The sequence below is a fragment of the Lineus longissimus genome, chromosome 13 (genome assembly GCF_910592395.1).
Source record: "Lineus longissimus chromosome 13, tnLinLong1.2, whole genome shotgun sequence".
NCBI lineage: Eukaryota > Metazoa > Nemertea > Pilidiophora > Heteronemertea > Lineidae > Lineus > Lineus longissimus.
Window position 1 is genome coordinate 6,065,380 of NC_088320.1, and position 20,651 is coordinate 6,086,030.

The window sequence follows — 20,651 nt, forward strand, 5'->3', positions numbered from 1 at the left end:
CACTGGCCTTCCGCGCTCTATCCTTGATCAGTCTACCACTTGTTCGTGTGTCTGGTAAAGGATCATCTCCTCATGAGTCTGCCCACCCATTATCGGAAATCCTTTGACACATTAGACAATTACTATCAAATGAAACAGAGCGCTTAAAGGCGGAGAACACGGGCTTCATAAGATTACCTTTAGTAGCTTCTTCCACTGCGTAGGCCGTCCTTTAATGGGTAGGCTATTCCCTAATGATGCTATCGAATATTCTGTAACCTTTGCAAGGTGCCATAGTATCGGAGATGAGATGAGGAAAAACTGACTTCAAAGTGCGAGGTGACATTTTGCTTCCTTATCACGATCTGCTTCTCACAGTGTTTGATCATGTTCAGTCTTGTCTGCGCCTTGGTGCCAGGCATCTCAAATACATATTTGGGCAGTTTCAAATTGACCAGAAACAGACTGGTGCCTGCCGGTTATCGAAGTACAGTTTTATCAATTGTACTTTCTCAGGTGTTGATGACGAGAATCAATAAAACAAATGGATGCACTTGCACAGCTCTACATCCTGGATTGCTGGCAGACTATTCTAAAGCTGGAAATTACATCCTCCTATTCGAGGCTATGGCAGTGGCACTGCACACTCCTCGCAGCATGTACCAGAAAATTAGACATTGCAAGCTTCCGTGGCAGATTTGCAAATGTGATGAGTCTGAATTATTCATTACGCAAGTCTAGTTAAGGTGATATGCGTTGGGAGGTTAGGATGAAGAATTTCCCATATTATTGACCTGAGCGCGTAGGGCACCTGGTTATGGACAGTTTGAAGGATGCCTGGATATCAAGGATATGAAAATATGGTTTCTGTAGACATATTGGTGAGAATTTATCACCTTATCGTTTGGTGGTTCAAGAAAAGCCAGTATCAAATCTGGTCAACCGTTCTCAGACCCTCAAGGGACCTCTGTGGCTCCACAACCTTGGAAAACTACATCCCTTCAACACGCAAACCCGATTCATCTTCAGCCTTCACTTAGCAAGATTCGATTATTGCCGATGGACCATCAATCAGCCTTGATTGCCACGGAGAACTACCATACCACTTGATTGAGGAGAGCAGGGAATGTCCCAAATGGATCGGCCATGTTTAATTCCTGTGATTCTTTGGATGCATGGATGCTTTTTCAGCATCAGGATTTACGAGGTGATACATCACCGCCTAATCAGGATGGCTCATTTGGAAGATTGTTAATTACAGCAAGTAGTTGTGCATTGCAACACCAGCCTTATCACAGATAAATCACTCTTAACCAAGGGCGTTCCTTGGAAATCACTGTTGAGGTGTGAAGCCAAGAAAGAAAGTTTAAGGTACTTGAAATATTGTAGCATTTGAGGACTAAATGCTATCAGGACCGGAAATAAAGTGCTTTATCATTGTTCATTTGTTCATTTCAACGTGTTCAAGAATGAGAATGAAAATGCCGATCCGCTCTGATGACAGGCGCTAGTCCACACCTGTCAAGATTAAATCACAGAGTCAACTTAAAACTATTGCTTTAGCCTGATCAACAAAAAACGATTCCCTGTTGACATAAGGATTAAGTAGTTGTCTGACCAGAACATTGGTATATCCCCATGGAACAAGCCGATAATGGGATCAAGATCTATGGCCCAGTCTGATGAAAACATGACCAGCGGCCAGAGTTGTTTCGACCAAGTAGGGGGAAAGGTCAAAGATAAAGGTGACTGGCAGTAATGCTGGCAATTGGTATTCTGTCAGTGAGGCAGGGCCGCATCCTATGTACGACTACGAGGCACTAAAAAACTGTGCTTGTAAACCACGCTTCAGGGCAAGGGATATAAGGTATTCAAGGTATTCATGACTGAGATTTTCTTGCTGATGAGATATAAAATTCTTGGGTTGTTGCAAACCCCCATGTCTCAAACACAGAGCCGGCATTGCTAGGTCAACAATGAGTTCAGTCAACGAAAGCATGAGGGTTAAGTACCTGTCCAACTGCAAAACAGCGTAATATCATGGAGATACAAGGCAATAATGAGATTGAGATCAATGGGCCAATTGGATGAAAACTTGACCAGCATCCGCAATCACTCATACCAAGTAGGAAGAACGGCCGAAGACGAAGGTGTTATGCATTACTGGATCCGATTGGTATTCTGACTGTGAAGGGCCATAACCATCAAGAAACAATGAGTTGTCTTTGCTGATGGAGGGACAATTGCTGTAGTGAAGGGTAATCACTGTAAGATGGAGGAGTTTGAGCTGTGGGGGGAATTTTTAAGTATTTTTCTGACCATGAGGTAGGGTTTGAACTGTAGGGGCCTCTGCCAGGTCATTGGCTTTTCTGCTGCAGTAAAGCGAAACATTGTTGAGTCTGTTTGATGGTTAACATTTCATGGTGCACCTGTTTCTTTGATGGTAGGGCAGAAGATATTTTCGTCTTTGTACTTCTCCTTCTAGTGCTATTCAGTCCTGGTTGCATTGACTATTCAGCATTTGCCACTTGCAATATTGTCTGTTCCAATAACATCGGCTTATTGGTTCTTGACCCATCTAGTCATCAGTAGATAATGAGATCTTACAGATTGCTGCAAGCGTGGATCTCTACTGACAGGAACTTGACAGTCTTTCCAGCTTCTGCGCTGGCTGGTTGAGATAGCATTGTGAGGGCGGTCTTCCATCAAAAACCCAATCTGATGCTGGAAATTTAGGCATGTCTCATTGGGATATAATCTCTTGATGTTACTTGCGAGACTGGGGAAGATTTGTGTTGATCTTAGGCAGTGTCTTTAGGTTCATGATGACTGCAGTCTCAAGTGCCTCATGGACTTCTCCTTGCAGGAGATTTACGTAGTTGAAGTGAGGATTTCATGATCCCGCTCTCCTGGTGAGCAAGCTCCCGCGACCTCCCTCCTGTCCTCTTGTTCTGCCCACCAACAATACTGCTGAGACAGAACAAAAATCCTCTACAGATGTTTCTCAGTTTGTCGTACAAATTGGTGTTCCCCACTGGGTGGGCAGTTGCAGTATGGTATATTAATTGCTGTGATCCATATTTGCATGAGGATTGCACTTGGGGAGGATTGATTCTGTCTAGTCTCCGATGGAGGAAGTTTATGTGGCCAAGTCAAGACACTGCAGAAATGTGTACATATGTTTCTGTATTTTGGATGCATCAGCTACATTTGCATGATGTTTATCTCTATCTCTCTCTGATAAAGAGATCCCCAGGGAAGATATTGTGGCTGTATCTAAACGTTTGCCTGGGACAGGGATTTGCATCACATTGCATTTTGGGCAGAATAAAGCCACTGTTGTTTTTAGCAATTCTGGCTGTTGTGAATCTACTTCTGAGAAAGCATTATGTGGCTTTGACCGGTATAGGTCATCTGTTGGGATTTGTAACACAAGCAGTCAGTTCTGCTACTGGCTCAAGGGGAAGCATATCTAGGAGTCATCTCCCAAACCTAGATAAAAGGAAAGAGTCTGTCCAAGTCTGGACATTGATTTAAGTCAGACAGTTGAATATCATAACAACCCACCCACCCCCACCCCTTTGTGATTTCTAAGAGATTGATTTCTCTGCCATCATGTGGGAAGATTTTTGCTGACACGACTGATGCATTAGCTTGGAGCAATGATGAAAATGGGGAAATTGTGTCATTGATGAAAGACAGCTCTGGGTTATCGACCACACATAATCATCATCATCCGACTTGGGGTTTATGGATTACAGAGATGGCCTGCCTTATGAATAACTCTGGTACTGTGTCAGAGTGCTAGATGTGTACTTCTATGGTTAAAGCACTCATGGTCAACAGTTAACCACAATCGTTTTTAAAGACATGGCAATTGACTTGAAGTAGGCTACCAGCAAGCAAGTTTGAGTCACTGGACCTACTTTGTTGTGATGATGCAGACTAATAAAGGGAACTAGAAAGAAGAAGTGAACTGATCTACCCAAATCAAAATATCAGAGGAATTAGCATCAGTAACAAGCAAATGTGAATAATAAACAGCTCCCCGCTTGGTGTGATACACAGGGCTGCGTACCTGTACAGAATGGCCGTATTTTGGTACGACTGAATTCCCGACTTTACGGTATACGGTTTTTACCGTTATGGTACGGCCTTTACAGTGCTGAAAATACGTTTTTTTTCAACTTAAAAATACGTTGTAAAATGTTTGTATACGGTTTTAATTCTTGAAATAAACATTCAAATTTCTAGTTTCATTTAGTTTCTTAGCCTTTAAACCCGATATCTGATCCTGGCGGGCCCGATTTTAGAAGTTGCCACGCCCGTTGCCAAGGAGAGTTTTTCTTTATTCAGTACGCAATATACTGATTAGTCTCGCGCACCGCGACACCGATCGTAGTTATCACCCTATTTTGAGGATCTGGAAACTTGTATCACATGTGTACAGCTGCTGTGCGAGACTACCCTGCATAGAATAATGGCGGCGGCCAACAGCTTTGAAATTTACACTATGTCATGATACTACGGGTACTTATGGCAAAATACAGGAAAATTTCAGCAATATTACAGGAAAAATTATTAGAGGGTAAGCAGCCCTGGATACAGAAGCAAGTGTTTGCCCAGACAGTTTCAACATGGACCCTCATGATAGATAGACTCCCAACCTGCCAATCTGCACACAGATTGTAAAATGATTAGGCCCCAAATTAAATAACAATCACAAAGACATCAAAGGAAACATGAAACAAAAGATAAAATTGATGAAATTGATGAAAAAGAGATGAAATTGAAACTATAATCATCATTTTTTGATACACTTGAGTTAATGATGACTTTGTTGCTTTGACAATATGATTTCCATTCAACGGCTTTGTTTTGGAGAATTGAGAGGATGCGAATTGGACAAAGGGGTATTGTCATAAGATCACAACGTTTTGAGGGTTGCACAATTGACATGGATGGAATGACACCATTGCAGACTTTTGATAAAATTTCCACAATGACTTGTCATGAATGGAGAGAAGATACCCCATGATGCTTTCATGGGAGATGTGGGTACTGTTTGGATTGGTACAAAATGTGTATGCCAACATCTTGTTGGGCAGAAGAAGATAGGGAGGGATGTACGGATAGTTGGCTGGATGGATCAGTGGAAGTTGGGTCTGCACATTTCCTTTGCTGTATTAAAGAGAATTGCTTTCGTTTGATGGGTCAATGGATCCAAGATAGGCTAAAGAGTATGTAATACTTATAGCCCTTTTCTCCCAATTTACCAAATAGGTGGGTACGCACCAACTGCCTCAAGGACCATGTGTGTCGCTTTCATCCATCAATAACTCCAGAAATACTAATCCAGCATGCCTCGAGTGATATTGTAAAAAGCGTAGTGATTGCATTATGCATGGGAAGCAATTTCAATTTACCATGAAGCCGATGACACAGCACAGCACACTGGGGAATACAAAACTGTCATTAGGGATGAATTTGTGTTGAAAGATGCATCAATTCTGGTTTATGTGTCACATTGACTTATGCATAGCTCAGGTGTATCCGAGGACAAAGGGATGATGTCATCATACTCAAGTTAAGGTGTGTCCTGGTCGATTGCAGCGGTAGAAAACCAAAAAGTGAAGCTATGGATGCTGGTTTCTATGCTGTGGATGTCGTCACAGACTGTTAGGGTGTGTCCTTTACCTTGCTGTGAGGGGCCAGGGATCATTGGACTAAAAAAAGTTCGCGACTGGATAACGTTGCAGGTTCTGTTTAGATGAAGTCGGTACATGTTAATATCATTGATCAGCGTAAAACGATCATTCAATTGAGCACTGAAACCATATGAAAATATTCCATCCTGGGATGCTCAGCAGGAGTCTGAAACGGATGAGCAAATATGGTTATAGAAACCTGAGAAGTGCATAATTGTTAATCAAGTTGATGGCCAGATGGGCTCCTATTCTGTCAGATTTACTTAATTTTGAGAAGACAATTTGATTATTGGGTCACTCACCTGATCTTTTAGTCCTAACAGATATTGCAAGTGAACTCTTAGAGTTCAAAACAATATTTCACTCCCTGGGTAATCGAGATGTCGGCGTACGCTGTGACTGGATCTACTGAATGGTTTCTGGCAAATGAGTTCCGAGGAAGGGACATAAGATAAGGTGGCTTTTGAAACTCATTAGGGAAGACATGATAAATTCAAATATCAACTGCTGAAAAATTTCAAACGATCTGATTTCTTGCACCCCTGAGGTTAGAATTTGTTCTTTGAAGACATGCCAATGTGCTTTTGATATAGTTTGATTGTTTTTTTGAGTCGAAAATTGGATCAATAAGATTTATTGATTGATAGATATCTCATGCAAGAAGTCTCCAACAACAGGTTGTTTCTGATTGTCGTCGCCATAAATAACCTGATAGCCTTCTGCATTAGTCATAATCACCTGTCTGATTCAAACGATAATGAAAAGATATGGCAAAAATTGTCACGAAGGCATGACGATTCTATCTTTCATGTTGGTCATCGAGACAGGAAATGCCAAACAACAGATAGATTTATATCGAGACATATTGATTTGATTGTGGGACTAAGTGAGGACATGTCAGTCGTTGGCTATAAGATTGGTTCGACAATATGATTGATGTTCCATACAGCACCCTCGGCTGGAACTTCATTGCACTTATGGATGGAAGAGGGCACTTTTACCCATTTCGTTTATTCATTTATGTGGTGTTCAAAAGATAGCATGGAACAGCTAACCTGCTGTGGACTCCTCTGAAAGAAAGGATGACCACGCAACTGAAGCATGACAAGGGTCACTATCTGATCGCCTTCAAATCGAATACAAAAACATCCCACTTCACCAAGAATCGCATTGTCACACCCCATTGTCACCAAGTCTGAGTGCCTGTGTTAGTTGGGGTGATTCTTTTATCAGGAAGGGAGTCCTGTCTTTATTTCACCTGACATGTTTGGGCAGGTCCTGTCAATGAGAGCAAAAGTTGAGTTCTGCTGCCGGACATTTAGAAATAGCCCCTTGGCTATCCAGCAGAAATTATTGCCAAAAGAGTCTTCAACAGCCTAAAAAACTAGATGGTGGTCTGAAGAGTTGGTGTATGATATTAGCAGAAAAAGATCAAAGGCCGGATGTCCCCATTACCTTTCCTCCCTTGGGCTATTGTCATCAAAGAATAAAGTATTCAACAGTTCTTTTCTTGATCTGAATAAAAGATACCCTGTCATCTCCTGTGGAGTTCTTCATCCTAGAAACGGGTTTGAAAAAGATTTTATTATCTCTTGTCTGGTTAGTAGTGCTTCATTCCAGAAAACAGGTTTGAGAAAGATTTTGTCAAACGTGTATTGGCTGTGGCCATTCTTCTTTAAACTACTTAAGCTTTATAGTGTGTAGTACGAATTAGAAAAGAAAGAAAAAAAATCACAAGAAACGGATCAGTTGAGGACAGTGTGTGTTCCACTTTAGTTAAGACGAGTAAAAAAATACTTTTTTTCTCACTACTTTGTGGTTCATGATTCCATTGAGTGAAACAGCCATTGTAGACCTTTGAAGGTTTCTATCCTTTGGGAGGACAGAATAGCATTGATTATGTTTACAATGGGATTGTGGTTGGTCCAAAAATCTGGGTCAAATCATGTTGGTGTTGACAAAAAGATGTAGATTCAGTGAAAAGCGGTTAGAATCACAGTGGGATCGGTTGATTTGTATTGGAGTGGCCAAAGTCAACATTGTCCCTTTTGTGGTGCTTGAGGAACAAGGACTTGACGTGGTCAGTGAGGATGTAGATCCATTCAGTGGTCATCACAAATGACTTGTCTTTTGACAGTTTGACCATAAGGACCGGAAGACATTGTTGTGGTCAGCTTTTACTTTTTCAGAACAAGGGACAGGATGGGCCAGTTTCTTTAGATTTGTGTGGTTTATGTCAACAAATCTTGCTGCAGTTTTGGCTGCGACTCTTAATGGAGGACATGGGGCAATTGATACCATTTCAGTCACACCTTCTGATTAGCTGGATAGGAGCTACATTGATCAGTCTTTTGACATCAAACTGTGAAGCGTTTGTGTTGTGGTTAAAAATTCAGGACCGAGGAGACAGGACAGTTGCGACTTCAGGACAGGGAGTGAAACATCTTTGGATTATCGAACTGTGTATTCTCCTGGGTGAATTTTTTGGTTTAAACTTCATTATTTGAAACGACCACCAACAATGTAACATAATATGAAAAGAGGCTCCTATCGTTTATCAAAGGCGTTGCTATTTTGGCTGAAATTTCAGTGAATGCATGTCTGCTCACTTAAACAGTCCCACTTCCTGATTTTTAATGCCCGAAAGTGATGGAACAGATTGGAGTGGGCGTCATCATTGATGTTGCAAGCAGAGTCTTTGGAAAGATCTTGACCGAAAATCAACCAACAATTCTCTGGGCTAAAGTTTTAACGAGCTTTAGTTGTGACTTTACTCCCTAAGTGAGCAGTTCCGACTCCAGAACAGATTTCAGTCAAGATTTTGAATGGGCGTAATTGATGCAGCAAGCCGAAGTCTTTTGCACAGATTGCCAAGCATGTGTAAAGAGAAGATCCTGTCATTCTTTGGAGTTTAATATGGCGTGAATCTTCGAACAATTGACCAACTTTATTTGTCTGCTGCTGGTTCTTGGAAGTGCTAACTAAAGTACAGGAAATCTTCAAATGATCGTTGGTGCCATTGGTGGTGGATGGTCTGGGGAGTATTAGGAAGAAAAGGTCTTGTCTTGATGAGTTCCGTTGCCTCTGGATAAAATTTTCTTGTCAATGAAGCAGCTAGGTGCAGTTGGACTACCAATAACATTTCTGTTCTTCTCAGTTATGCTGTCAGTTGCTAACATGACAAGGATCTTCACCAGATCTTAAGACGAAGTCTACGTCTGATGAGCGTATGTGGAGTTCTTGCAAAAAGAAACATTAGACCCAAGTACTGTTGACTATCTGCTAGAGACGTTAGCTGTAAGGTGTGAAAGCTCATCCAGAATTATAGTCTGGCCTTTGGATGACCGCAGTATTTATAAACGCTTTAAGGATAAGGCCTATTTGGCTTGGGACGACTGCACAGGAATAGTGTGAGCCTTGGAGGAAACAATCAATTCACTAAGATCGACTGCTCAATCAGTAAATTGAATAGTCCTTAAATCAAGGAATTCTTTTTAAGTGTCGAGCCCGTGCTACCATGAATTGGTCTTGAAAAAATTGTTGACATTTCAGAGATTAAAAAAGCAAGAATGTGGTTTGGAAAAATGCTTGACGTTCCTTGTGGATAACTTGACTTTTGAGAGCATTGGACATGGGAAATGGATGACTTGCACACTGGTTACCTCTTGCTTGGATTAGTCGAGAAGTGAACAGCTAAGAAGAACTTGATTTAGTACCTATTGCTTGGATTTGCCGAGAAGTGAACAGCCAAGAAGAACTGAGTTTGAACTGGTACAGACATCTTGGCCTGCTTCAGAACTTCATTTTCTCTACTGGACAACCAGGCAACGGATTGTTCAGCGGACTACACCTTGATGTAAACATTGATTGGACCTTCTCTGGACTCAAGATTCCGTTGTGAATGCCACAAATTGGGCATGATAGGGCATTTTAAGAGACGTTGCCTTCTTTCCACAAATCACTAGTTTTCTCACAAATTTAACAACCGAACTAAACTACCGTGTAAAATCAATTGTCATTGGCATCACTGTCTTCGAAAGAACTCAATATAGACTCTCGCATACCTCGTTAGGACAGCTTTTTTTGGAAGGAATTTACACCATATTGTTATGAACACGGACCGTACCGAATTAGATTTAAAGGACACTGTTTTGAATAGCGTCAGGGAATTTTTCACAGTTTCGGAGGAGGATACCTCAATGGGATATCTGGTGTTGATTAGCGTGGTCAGATGCGATACCTTACCTTCGCGGCACATTCTTTGCCCATGCAATACTGTCTCTTGAACTGTGGCGATCTATGCCTAGACCGACGTCCAGACATCATATCAGGTGGGTTTTTTTGTGGATGGTGATTCAGCATAAGGATACATTTTGGAGGTGCGTCGTTTAGCTATGTAACATATGACGCTCATTTGGAAACTTCTGTTGAATTGGACAACAGTGAAAGAGTAGGAGATATTCTTGTTCACATTTTGGACAATTTTTAGGACTTTCGTAGTGTCATCACTTCCAGTTGTCGCAGACAAGGTTCATCAGGACTTCCCTTACTAGAGCATGTGGTATCAACAGCAAGATGTATTGTCACTGAAATCAAGTACCGGAATGTTAATCAAGACATGCTGTGGTAAACAAAAGGACAGGACTGCCAAGAGCGTTCGATGACAAGCTTCTGTCATCGATTTCTGATCACGTCAGTCGAGAGTTGAGCTGGTGGATGTGGACCTTGGGGACCTCTCTGATCTGGTTAGCTTGAGTTTGTGTTGGGACTGAGGTCGTCTTTAGCCCTAACTCTTTTGTTGTCACAAGATACTCTACACCCTCAAGGGTCCTACCCTTCTGTGCCCTCCAAAACATTCCTTGAGGGAGTTAGGTTGGGTTGCTCTATTGTTCTACACTAACAATACCATACTTACGAGAGTTCAATGCGGTGTGCTCACATTGTAAAACTTTAGATGTGCTCGAGCCCCCTTTAAATGGATTAACTTTTCAAGATTCTGACTCCTGACCACTCAATCAGTGTCATCTGTCAATTACCCTTGATTGGCAGGTGAGAAATAGTATCAATTTTTCGAATCTTTCATGAGGATTGAGATCATGGACACGGGATTGATATTGATGACGTATGTCTCATTTGAAAACTGATCGCATAGGATGGGCTTGAATCGGACACTGAGTCAGTCGTTCACTGATGTGACACGCCTGGCGTTTAGTCTCTTTACGAGTTGTTACACAGAGACTATAGAGACTATTGGTGAATTTGGTGAGTTGGAAACGTTGACAAATTATTCATAGATAACCCTACTAACAACACTTAGGAAAATATCTTGCACACTGTCAAAATTGGTTTGGTCTCTTCACGAGATGGTACTCCCGAGACTGTAGACTCTTCAAAGATAATACTACTAACATATAGACAACAACACCTTGCACAATATCGGAATCGGTTTGACTCTTATTCGTATCTTACCACTCAATTTTCGTTTATGGCCACACTGGAGAACCAGGTTTGTGTCTCTAATAAACCTGGCTGTCGTCTCCTGTTCCTCCCTTATAAACTTATCTGAAGAGCAGGTTGTACTTTCAACGATCAAATCTGATAAACTTTTTGTGGGACTGCTGCTTTTATGCTATGCAGCAATACCTCTGCCGGCAAACTGACACTGCAGGGCTCTGCTTGGCGCAGCTTGCAGCAAGCCAACTTGTACCTTCAGATTTATGAAATAGTCAGGATTCCAAAAACATAAAGCAAAAGCTTTGTAAGAAACGTTGGCCTCTAGCCTTAAAAAACCTCGGCAGATGAACATCAACCTGTTCGCTGCACACGCTGATTCACTCCCACATCAATCTTATCTATTCATAACGAGTTTACTCAGCTCCTATGACTAGACCCTGCAGCTTCTGGATCTACAGGTTGTTGGCTCGCACGCTGAGTCAAAACAATCGATGGACGCCAATGCCACAACATTGCATTGCGTGAACATGTGCAGGAGAATGCTCTGTGTTCAATGACTTGGTCGAACGGAGCCAGCTGCATGCAGCTCTGCGTTCAAGCGTTCTGTTCTTCTAGTTCAGTTTTATGGATATCATTGGCCGGGCTGTAATGCAGAGATGCTAACCCTCTAGAAAACTGGGAATGTCCCTATTTTTCTGCTCTCCTGATATTTCCACATTTTGATGCATTTTCCAATGTCCTCCCTGGTTAAATCATCGAGCCGGTAGCTTGTGTTTCTTGCTGGCATCAGATTAGCTAGTTGAGGGGATTTGGAGTAAAGACTCTTGAGTTTCGATTGACCGCCCTCGTATCTGAAAGTTGTGACTCTAGGTTGGCAATGTTCAAATTATCCTGTCTGTTGGGGTCATGCGATTCTTTATTACTTATTGCTCTCTTTTCTTCTGACTCTCTATCTGCACTGCACTGTTTATTGTATTTTCGTCCCATGTAAAATGTAAATTTTATACGGATTCAATAAACTTTTGTAATTTGTAATTTGTAATTTGTAATTTGTAATTTGTAATTTGTAATTTGTAATTTGTAATTTGTAATTTGCGATTCTGGCTCGCATCAAATTAGCGATTGTAGCGATATATGGAGACTAGATTACGCTATCTGATACAGTAGTGGGCGTAGTATATTTGATGGCATTGTCAGTCAGAGTATCATTTCCTTGTTGGATAAAGTTACAATGTGATTAAGCCATGCCCACGCATTCTGTTGGCTCATGTAAACACTTTGATATCTGTCCTTATTGTAGGCCTATACAGTTATGTTTTATTATGATGAGGGTTAGACCACCAGTCATACTCGTAGTGGGTTGGTCTCCTAATTGGTTCGATAGGTCGACAATTTGATGAATTGCCAATCGCATTCACAAGGCAGAGATGAGAGTGCGTAAAAAACAGACGTACAGTCATCTGGAATTGGAATCTAAAAATGTTATAATTGTGGTTTACCTACATGTATTGGGCAATGAATGAGTCATGTTCGGTAGGCTCTCTGGTGGTTAGGGAGGGAAGTTGCATTCCTATCATGTTCTATTGTCATTTCATTGTGTTCAGTGTCTGGAGGTATCGGATATTTTTTTGATATTCTCTGTGAGTGTGCATTAATTTGTTGGTTATTTCATTGTACGTGTTGTGGAGTGTCTGATGTGTATATCACCAGCTGGAAGTATTAAAAAATGGATGTGTTTCTGTTATGTGCAGTTTTCAATGATGGAAATGGGAATTGTCTCAGTTGTGTGCAGTTTTCATTAATGGAAATGGGACTTGTCTCAGTAGTGTGCCGTTTTCTTTGATGTAAATGGGAATTCTCTCAGTTGTGTGCAGTTTTCATTGATGGAAATTGGACAGGTCTCAGTTGTGTGCAGTTTTGATTGATGGAAATGGGACCGGTCTCAGTTGTGTGAAGTTTTCATTGATGGAACTATCATTTGTCTTAGTTGTGTGAGTCACAGAATTGATAGATTTAGATATGAAGAGGTGTCACGAAAGCTTTTTTGCCAGGGGTTTCCTCAACACTGTGTAAAAAAAACTACACGGTGCATTTTAGGTCGTAAACTATGATACTTCAATCTACTTTTTGCTCGACAGAAAATCCACTTATCTTACGATATTCCATATTACTGTCAACAAACCAGGTTACATCCAGCATATTGACTAATTACATGCAATTTAATTGTATTAGTGGTAGATATTTATGCCGGTCCCACCGGCTAATTAGGCCTGATCAAAATGTCGCTTAGGCATACAAATATATTAGCAAAACACAAAAATACCAGTGCAAGGTCATTTTCATTTGCGATTGTGAATGATATATATGCCTTTGGCTAATTCATGCAGGAATGGGTATGTATTTCATCGAAAATCTCGAATTTGAGCACAGTTATGCTTTTGCATTCGTGCAGTCTGTTGTAGGATGGTTTTAGTCTGAGTAGATGTGACTTTGATATGGTGCTAGCTTCTTTTCTCACTGGGGTTGAAATAGTCTCTGCTTTATGTCTTATGTCCAGCAAGTTCAGGGTATCAAACACGCTTGGTCTAATCCAATCCTTTTCGTTCGTCTTAGTTGCTACCATGACATAACTTGATGCAATTTTGTAGTCGTCACTTTTGAATTCTATCCAGAATATCATGAAGTGGTCCAACGTCCTCTACTCAAATGAGATATGAAGCCATTCGTAGTAGGTTAATCTGATTGGTCTATCTCTGGAATTGGATTGTGGAGTTGTAAGTGTTGATCGAACGTTAGCATGACCGATGGGCGTCACTGCTATTGGTTCCATTGAAAGGGACGTCGTGTCGCCTGATTGATTTCGCAAATTTGTTGTTGGTTTTGCCTCCTCGTGAAAACTTCACCAACGGAAATTAGAAGGCTCAAGGAGAATTTCAACAATTTCATTTCTTTGTATTTGAATTAAAGTATCAAGTATGCCCTAACTTACAATTTTGGAACTATTTGAAGGGTGAAGTGAACAAAACAGTAGATTGAAGAAAAACGCCGATGTGAACTTCATGGATTCCTCGAGAGATTTTTAAGTTTTGCCTGCAACAAGGATAAGATATGCTAACATTCCATAATTTGGAGAGTACTCTTTTAGTAATTTGCGGATTGATGAATATAGAATATTTCTCTAGAATCTGAAAAGAAGGGACCTAAGATGAAGCAGACGTATCATTGTTTGACCTTGACCTTTAGTGACCTTTCGGGGTCATTCAACGACCTTGAATACTCCATGAAATGGTGCTCAAACATGTGTGTATGCAATAGAATTCCTCTGTGATAGTTGGACGCGTTCCACCGCAAAGCTGGCCTCCATGCATGTGCTGACGGGTTCGCCCAACAAAGTGAAGGATGCGTTTCGAAAACTCTCCATTCGCTATCGGAGGAAAAAGGTTCGGAGGGGAGAGGAGAATCGACCACGTAAGTTTCCTTGGAGGGAGATAATTGTTTCCGAAGATTTTGTTTTGTTTTTCCGTACGAATTCTTGTTTCTTGCCCATTTTGTGTTTGTTTCTATCTTGTTGTGTCGGTCATGTCAGTCACTGAATCCAGTAATTTATCCAAGCAAGCATTATCAGAATCTTGCAGTTGTGAACGATGAAAGCTGCTAAATCTAATTTGGCTCCTTCAGTTATCTGTCAATTTCAATCTGGCCAATAGTTCTGATTGAATCTGGTTTTGATGTGGCTTGATCGAAGTGGATCAAAGCGATCGATTCCGACAGCGGCGTTCTTGACAGTTTTCGCCAAAAATGGTAGCGTCAAATTGCATTCGAGCATTCTCGTCATAATTCGCAGCTTCATCAACCATGATGAAGCCGGCTGGATAATGTTGTCGGAGGTTGTCGTGGTGACGGGATTTGAGAGATCCCGATGCGCCAGTCCTTATATGGCAGTCCTGAGCCGGTTACCATGGTAATTAGCTGATGCGATGAATTTGTTGAGTTTGCTCGTTTGCCGTGAATGCAATTCATTCCAAAGATTCTTATCCCTGGAGTTTTTAGCAAAATTACGGTTGCTGGTGAAATAATGAGGTTGCTTTTTCCATCATGAAAATTCCAATAAATTCCTCATGCTTGAGTAAGGTCTCTGTTGTGAAGCCAAGTTAGAGGAATTGATTGCATTACCAAGCAGTCGCAATAGCCTTGTAAAGATTGTGTTCTTTCAGATTTGTATGAAGACTGATTCCCTAGTCCTACAAAATTGAGAATCGTCTCCAAAATCTGAGCGAAGTTTTTGATCCATCAAATCCTCATATTTTCGCCGCGTTCTCTCGTTGCAGATTCCTTTGTAAACAGCCAAGAATGGACGTTGTCGCGGTCGGTGCCCGACATCAAGCTGGTAAGTCCTTGCGTGCATCGACTTACAGATATCAAGTTGGTAAGTGACCGGTGGCCTTGACCCCTGTATCCCCTGGAGACTTGCACGGAAAACTTCTTGCTAATTCTGAGCGACCCGAAAAAACGAAAATAGTTGGTACGTAGATTTTTAGTGCTAATTGGAGTGAGACGAAAGATGAAATGGATAAAGAAGTATTCTCAAGTCCGTTACTTCAGAATGTCTTCAAACAAAAACAAGGACAATATATCGATGGACTTCCAAAAGTCCTCTCTTTGTCCACCTACATGTATATTAAAGCCTCTTCTAAAATAAGAAAAAGTCCACAAAGAACAACAAGTCGATGATATATTTCCTACACTTTCTGTATTTTGTTTCAACATAACTCGTAGTCAGACATCTCTGTCACATAACATAAACATTCATCCCTCTAAACATATCTGCTAATACCTTCGGCAAAAGATAACCGTCCACATAAAAAGAAATTTCTAATTCTTGGTTCTGGTGATAGGTTTCACCATCCCTACTTCGGTGTTGGGCCTCCTTTGCATGCCAAAACCTTCAAAGGACCGGGGTTATTCAAAAGGACCACGCAAACAGGCGATATTTGTTGCAGCAACTAGTGACAAATATCTCGATTGCGATGGTCATTGCAAGTACCTGTACAAGAATAAGTGATCGCTCCAACATGAGACGCAGTGATAACCGGTTTTGCCCAAAAGACGAAAACCGAGGTGAATCACTTCATGGAGAAAAAAGCAACATTGACCTCTGTCCTTGAAGGTTCAGGTAAAACTCTATCGAATTCACAAGAAGTTTTCAGTTGACCCGTTCCGTTGGATACAAGTGCTCATGTTCGGCCTTTTTTTTTCTTTTCGCAGTAGGCGTAGAAGTTTGTGTAGTGAAATAGTGTTTGTGTTCGTGTTGTAATCGTGCTTGTTTTGTTTGATGGTCTCGGTCCCTATCTGGTGTGCTGCTGGTCCATTTATTCCCGGCTCAGCTGCATCAGAATGCTAGCGACTGTTGCTAAGGATATGCTAAGGCACCTCCTAGCCAGTTGAGCTGGAGAGAAAACGAACTATGCTGAACTCTGCTTAAAACAAAAATATCCATATTATCACATTATCTTGGTGAGTAATATTGGCAGTTTGAGTTTGAGTTGACATTTTCACGTGCAGTACCTCCCAGTTATAGGAGACCTCTCTACCAAGGACACCCTTGGGACTGACAACTATTTTCCTCAATGGAGAGGTGTCCTTATTGTGGGGTACCATTGTGGGACCAAACATGTCATTAATAGAGAGGGTGTCCTTGGTAGAGAGGTGTCTGCTGAGGGAGGTTTCCCTATACTTTAATTTCGGAATCTGATCAGATCTGGCCTCCACAAGCAGTCGCATCAGATAGGAACCTTGCTAAGTTGCTATTTTTGGTAACTAATATTTGTGAACTTTACGAATTCACAAACTTTTTAGTGAGTATTGTCTTACTGAATACTTCAAACTTCTCTTATGTCGTCCCTAATCTGCTGCCTTTTTCCAATCATTCCAAATTTGGATTGATTTCCACAGGTGGTGGTGCGGTTGCTGATGAAACCCAGAATTAGTAAATCGAAACGAAGCGAAATCGTCGAAACGAATGACATATAACCTGTAAAATGCACCGTTTGAAATGAAAACACATGAAAATAGCAAGTAAGGAAATTTTGAACGATTGACATACGGTACTGGTATAGTCCTTAGGTGCACAGAACTACAAACTTCCATTTTGGATATCAGAATTTCGGTATCATTTGGTGACAAGGTCATTTTGGTGATTTCGATTTCTTTCCGTTTCGACATTTGTTTTCGGTCATTTCATTTTGGGTTTTAACAGTGGTAACAAGGCGGTGCCAGGTGATATCACTCTACTGTAGAAATGTTTTATCTGATGTAAGCCACTCTACTGTTCACTGTGTGACGTTTCTGCTTTACATTTGAGTATGGACTTGTTGAATTCTTGGACGATATTACCAATTTATTGCTTGCTTCCACTTTCCATATCAAATCTCATACAGCTTGCTCATACATGTCCCCTCACAGTCATGATCATAAACCTGGATGCGTCTTTATTACAAGCCAGGGCCCCCATCCATCACGGTATTGCCCACCCGTCGTGCCTGAATGGGCCGCGACTTGGAAATCAATTCAATCCAGGAAGGAAACCTGGACATAAATTCTCATGCTGTGGCTAGGAATGACAGCGTTCTTATTGATTATACAGGGTGAACAAAAAAGAGGTCATCCATGTGCATTTTGCTGATGATCACTTTGACTTGGAGATCTACATGACAACTTTATTGTTATGTTGAGATAAGATTTGATGTCCCCGCCAATCAATGAATTTAAAATGTTTTAATACCCGGCTGCATTGGTCCTGCTTTCTTCGAATGTTTATTCACGTTGCAGCTGCATAATCTCTTTACAGGGGATCCTTGGTTCGATTCACAGCGGCAAGTCGGCGCTAGTTCACCGCTATCTCACAGGCTCGTACATGCAAGAGGAGTCGCCTGAAGGTTAGTGGAAAATGTTGCACGGGAAGGGGTCGCTTGCGGATCTTTGAAGAGTGACCACTGTCCTCAAGCTCTCTGTCGCTGGATATTGTTCCACGTCCTGATAATACCCCAGGAGCGCTCCCATGAGAACCTGACCTTGCACTTGACCTCATTCTGACTTTTGCGTTGCAGTGAGCTCTTTCTTCTGACATGACGCTCCTGTAATTTTAGCTCAGAAGAAGCTTTTGTCGAACGATTCGGAAGGAATCTTTGACACTACGATCGAGATGATGAAATAGTGCAGTGTTGAATGAGAAATAGTGCAGTGTTGAATGAGAAATTGCAAAATATGTAGACCTCAGTGCCATCCACTGACCTTTAATACGCATCTCAAAGTTCAACTTCGTGATATTCTCTAATCATGTGCAAGTATGTCAGTCATGTTTTAGCAGTATTCATATGCAGCCAGCTATGAGTTGGTATCGATCAGTCCCGATCTGTAACACTCTTCGATATCAGAGCCAAAAAGTGCAAAATGTATCGACCCTGAGGCTGATGCCCTCCAAGTTCAATTTCCTCATTCTCTAATCATGTGGAAGCATCTCAGTCACGTCCCTGTCTGGGTCGAACAAAAGAAAATTATTCATCGATCGTCTTAGTGTTGCGGGGATTAGACGGGACAGGATGCTTGATGCAGTCACCATGGCAACGTGGATAAATCAACATTCTGTTTCATCCACTGTGATACACTTGCGATGATGTACATCAATGTGTTGGTGCTTTCTCCCCGCTTAGGCTGAGTTGGACCCGAGTTTTAAAAAGACGAAAGTGGATAGAATAATGATATTGTGGCAAGTTTTGCAGTTGCCACAGTTGGAATGATAAACATGGTGTGGCTTACCCTAAGTCACCTCTCGTCTGTTTGTGTATGGTTCCTAAACTCGTTTCGCAATTATAGGCAGACGTCTTTTTGTTGGGTGGTTGGAACCATGAAACTTTCTAGTGAAGAGTGTTGTTATGGTTTAGGTGTCCAACGCTCAATCCTAGGGTCGTTTGATATTTCAGGTGGGCGATTTAAAAAGGAAGTAATGATTGACGGGCAAAGCTACCTACTCCTCATACGAGATGAGGGTGGACCGCCCGAATTACAGGTAAGTTCTACCCATTTGAGCCTCTCGATTACTTTGGGACACACTCTGGTCTCCGCTTTCCTGAATTCGGGCTTATTTTACTGTAATTGGGCAAATCTCACTTTACCTGATTAAGCGCTGTCACATTCCTGTTAAATATGTTGCCAGTCAAGGGCAAACATTTGATTCCAACCAAGTAATAACTACAAGTGACAGATGTAGGCTTCTTTGTCTGTCTGTAGGAGGCAGACTCCCTAGGCTGGGGGGGTTGTACCTTAGAATCGGTGCCGAACTGGGGAGACGCATCATCATACACCTACAAGGGTGAAAAACGAAATGTGGAGTGCGATACTCAAGTGTTAAAATTAATTGGGTGCATTCTTTTCAGTTCACACATTGGGTCGACGCCGTCATCTTTGTGTTCAGCCTGGAGAACGAGATGAGTTTCCACACTGTCTACAACTATTTCTCAAAGATGGCGCACTATAGGAACACGACGGAAATCCCGCTTATATTGGTCGGGACGCAAGGTGGGTGTTAGACAAGATGGTGGCGGTGCACTTTGTAACTCCTCCTGATCATTTTCTGGACTTTGGGGTTCGTGGAGCAGGGGTTCCAGAGTGCTGAACAGCATAAAACTTGAATAGAATGTTAACGAAAAGATGGTGACGCCTTGATTCATCTCGATTTTTCGAATTTCAGATGCCATATCCGAAAGCAACCCCCGCGTGATAGACGACATGCGAGCGAGAAAGCTTGCCAGTGATTTAAAACGGTGCTCATATTATGAAACATGCGCCACCTACGGGCTAAACGTTGAACGAGTGTTTCAAGACGGTACGTATGAAAACTTTCAACACTCGTAACTCGACATTGTTGCAGTGAAGGTGTTTTAGAATGAAGAAATTGACATCGAGCTGGAGGTATTGATTGTCTCGCCAAACACGGCAAGTGTGAAGCTAAAATGTGGGCCGAAACAGGTGGCTGTAATCTTTTAGTGGCGAAATTACAACTCCACCTGCAACGTCAAAGCGAGGCACAGTAGGCACTTAGTGCATTATACACAGTATGTTATGGTTCATTGTAACCAAGGTGTTTTAGAATGTGAACCGTATTTCGTTTTCTTTCTTCAGCCTGTCAGAAAATTGTGCAATCTCGGATCAACCAGTCTTTGACACCGAACAATTCCCGGCCAAGTACACCAAATCATTCAATACCGCGTGGCTACTTGACGCAGACGGCCACGAACAAAAGTTACGACAGTTCCAGTGGACAGTCGACGTCGGGTTCGGGTAATCTGCCAACGGCAACGCCCAGTAACAGTAGTCATAATATACAAGTAAGTCAGGTAATGTCCCGTTCGATTATGTCGTTGACGCCTATTTTGAACCTTTCGTAGCTTAATTCTGTTGCCCCAGAATGAGGTTCTACATCCAGGCAATGAGCAACAAATCCAAAAGTCACGG

At 41.7% G+C, this 20,651-nt stretch overlaps 1 protein-coding gene across 30 annotated transcripts in view; it reads left to right on the forward strand.

Moving 5' to 3' along the window:
* LOC135497971 (arf-GAP with GTPase, ANK repeat and PH domain-containing protein 1-like) overlaps window positions 1-20,651 on the forward strand; it is an 81,111-nt gene that overhangs the window by 25,986 nt on the left and 34,474 nt on the right. For 24 of the 30 annotated variants that reach the window (XM_064788041.1, XM_064788045.1, XM_064788046.1 and 21 more), the window contains exons 2-7: window positions 15,470-15,567; window positions 17,989-18,076; window positions 19,121-19,206; window positions 19,574-19,715; window positions 19,888-20,022; window positions 20,319-20,533. In XM_064788041.1, coding sequence (XP_064644111.1) covers window positions 15,470-15,567; window positions 17,989-18,076; window positions 19,121-19,206; window positions 19,574-19,715; window positions 19,888-20,022; window positions 20,319-20,533 — 764 coding nt within the window. Of the gene's footprint in view, window positions 1-10,753; window positions 10,950-14,053; window positions 14,610-15,469; window positions 15,568-17,988; window positions 18,077-19,120; window positions 19,207-19,573; window positions 19,716-19,887; window positions 20,023-20,318; window positions 20,534-20,651 lie in introns of those variants that run through there. The other 6 variants (XM_064788042.1, XM_064788050.1, XM_064788048.1 and 3 more) reach the window with 4 other exon arrangements.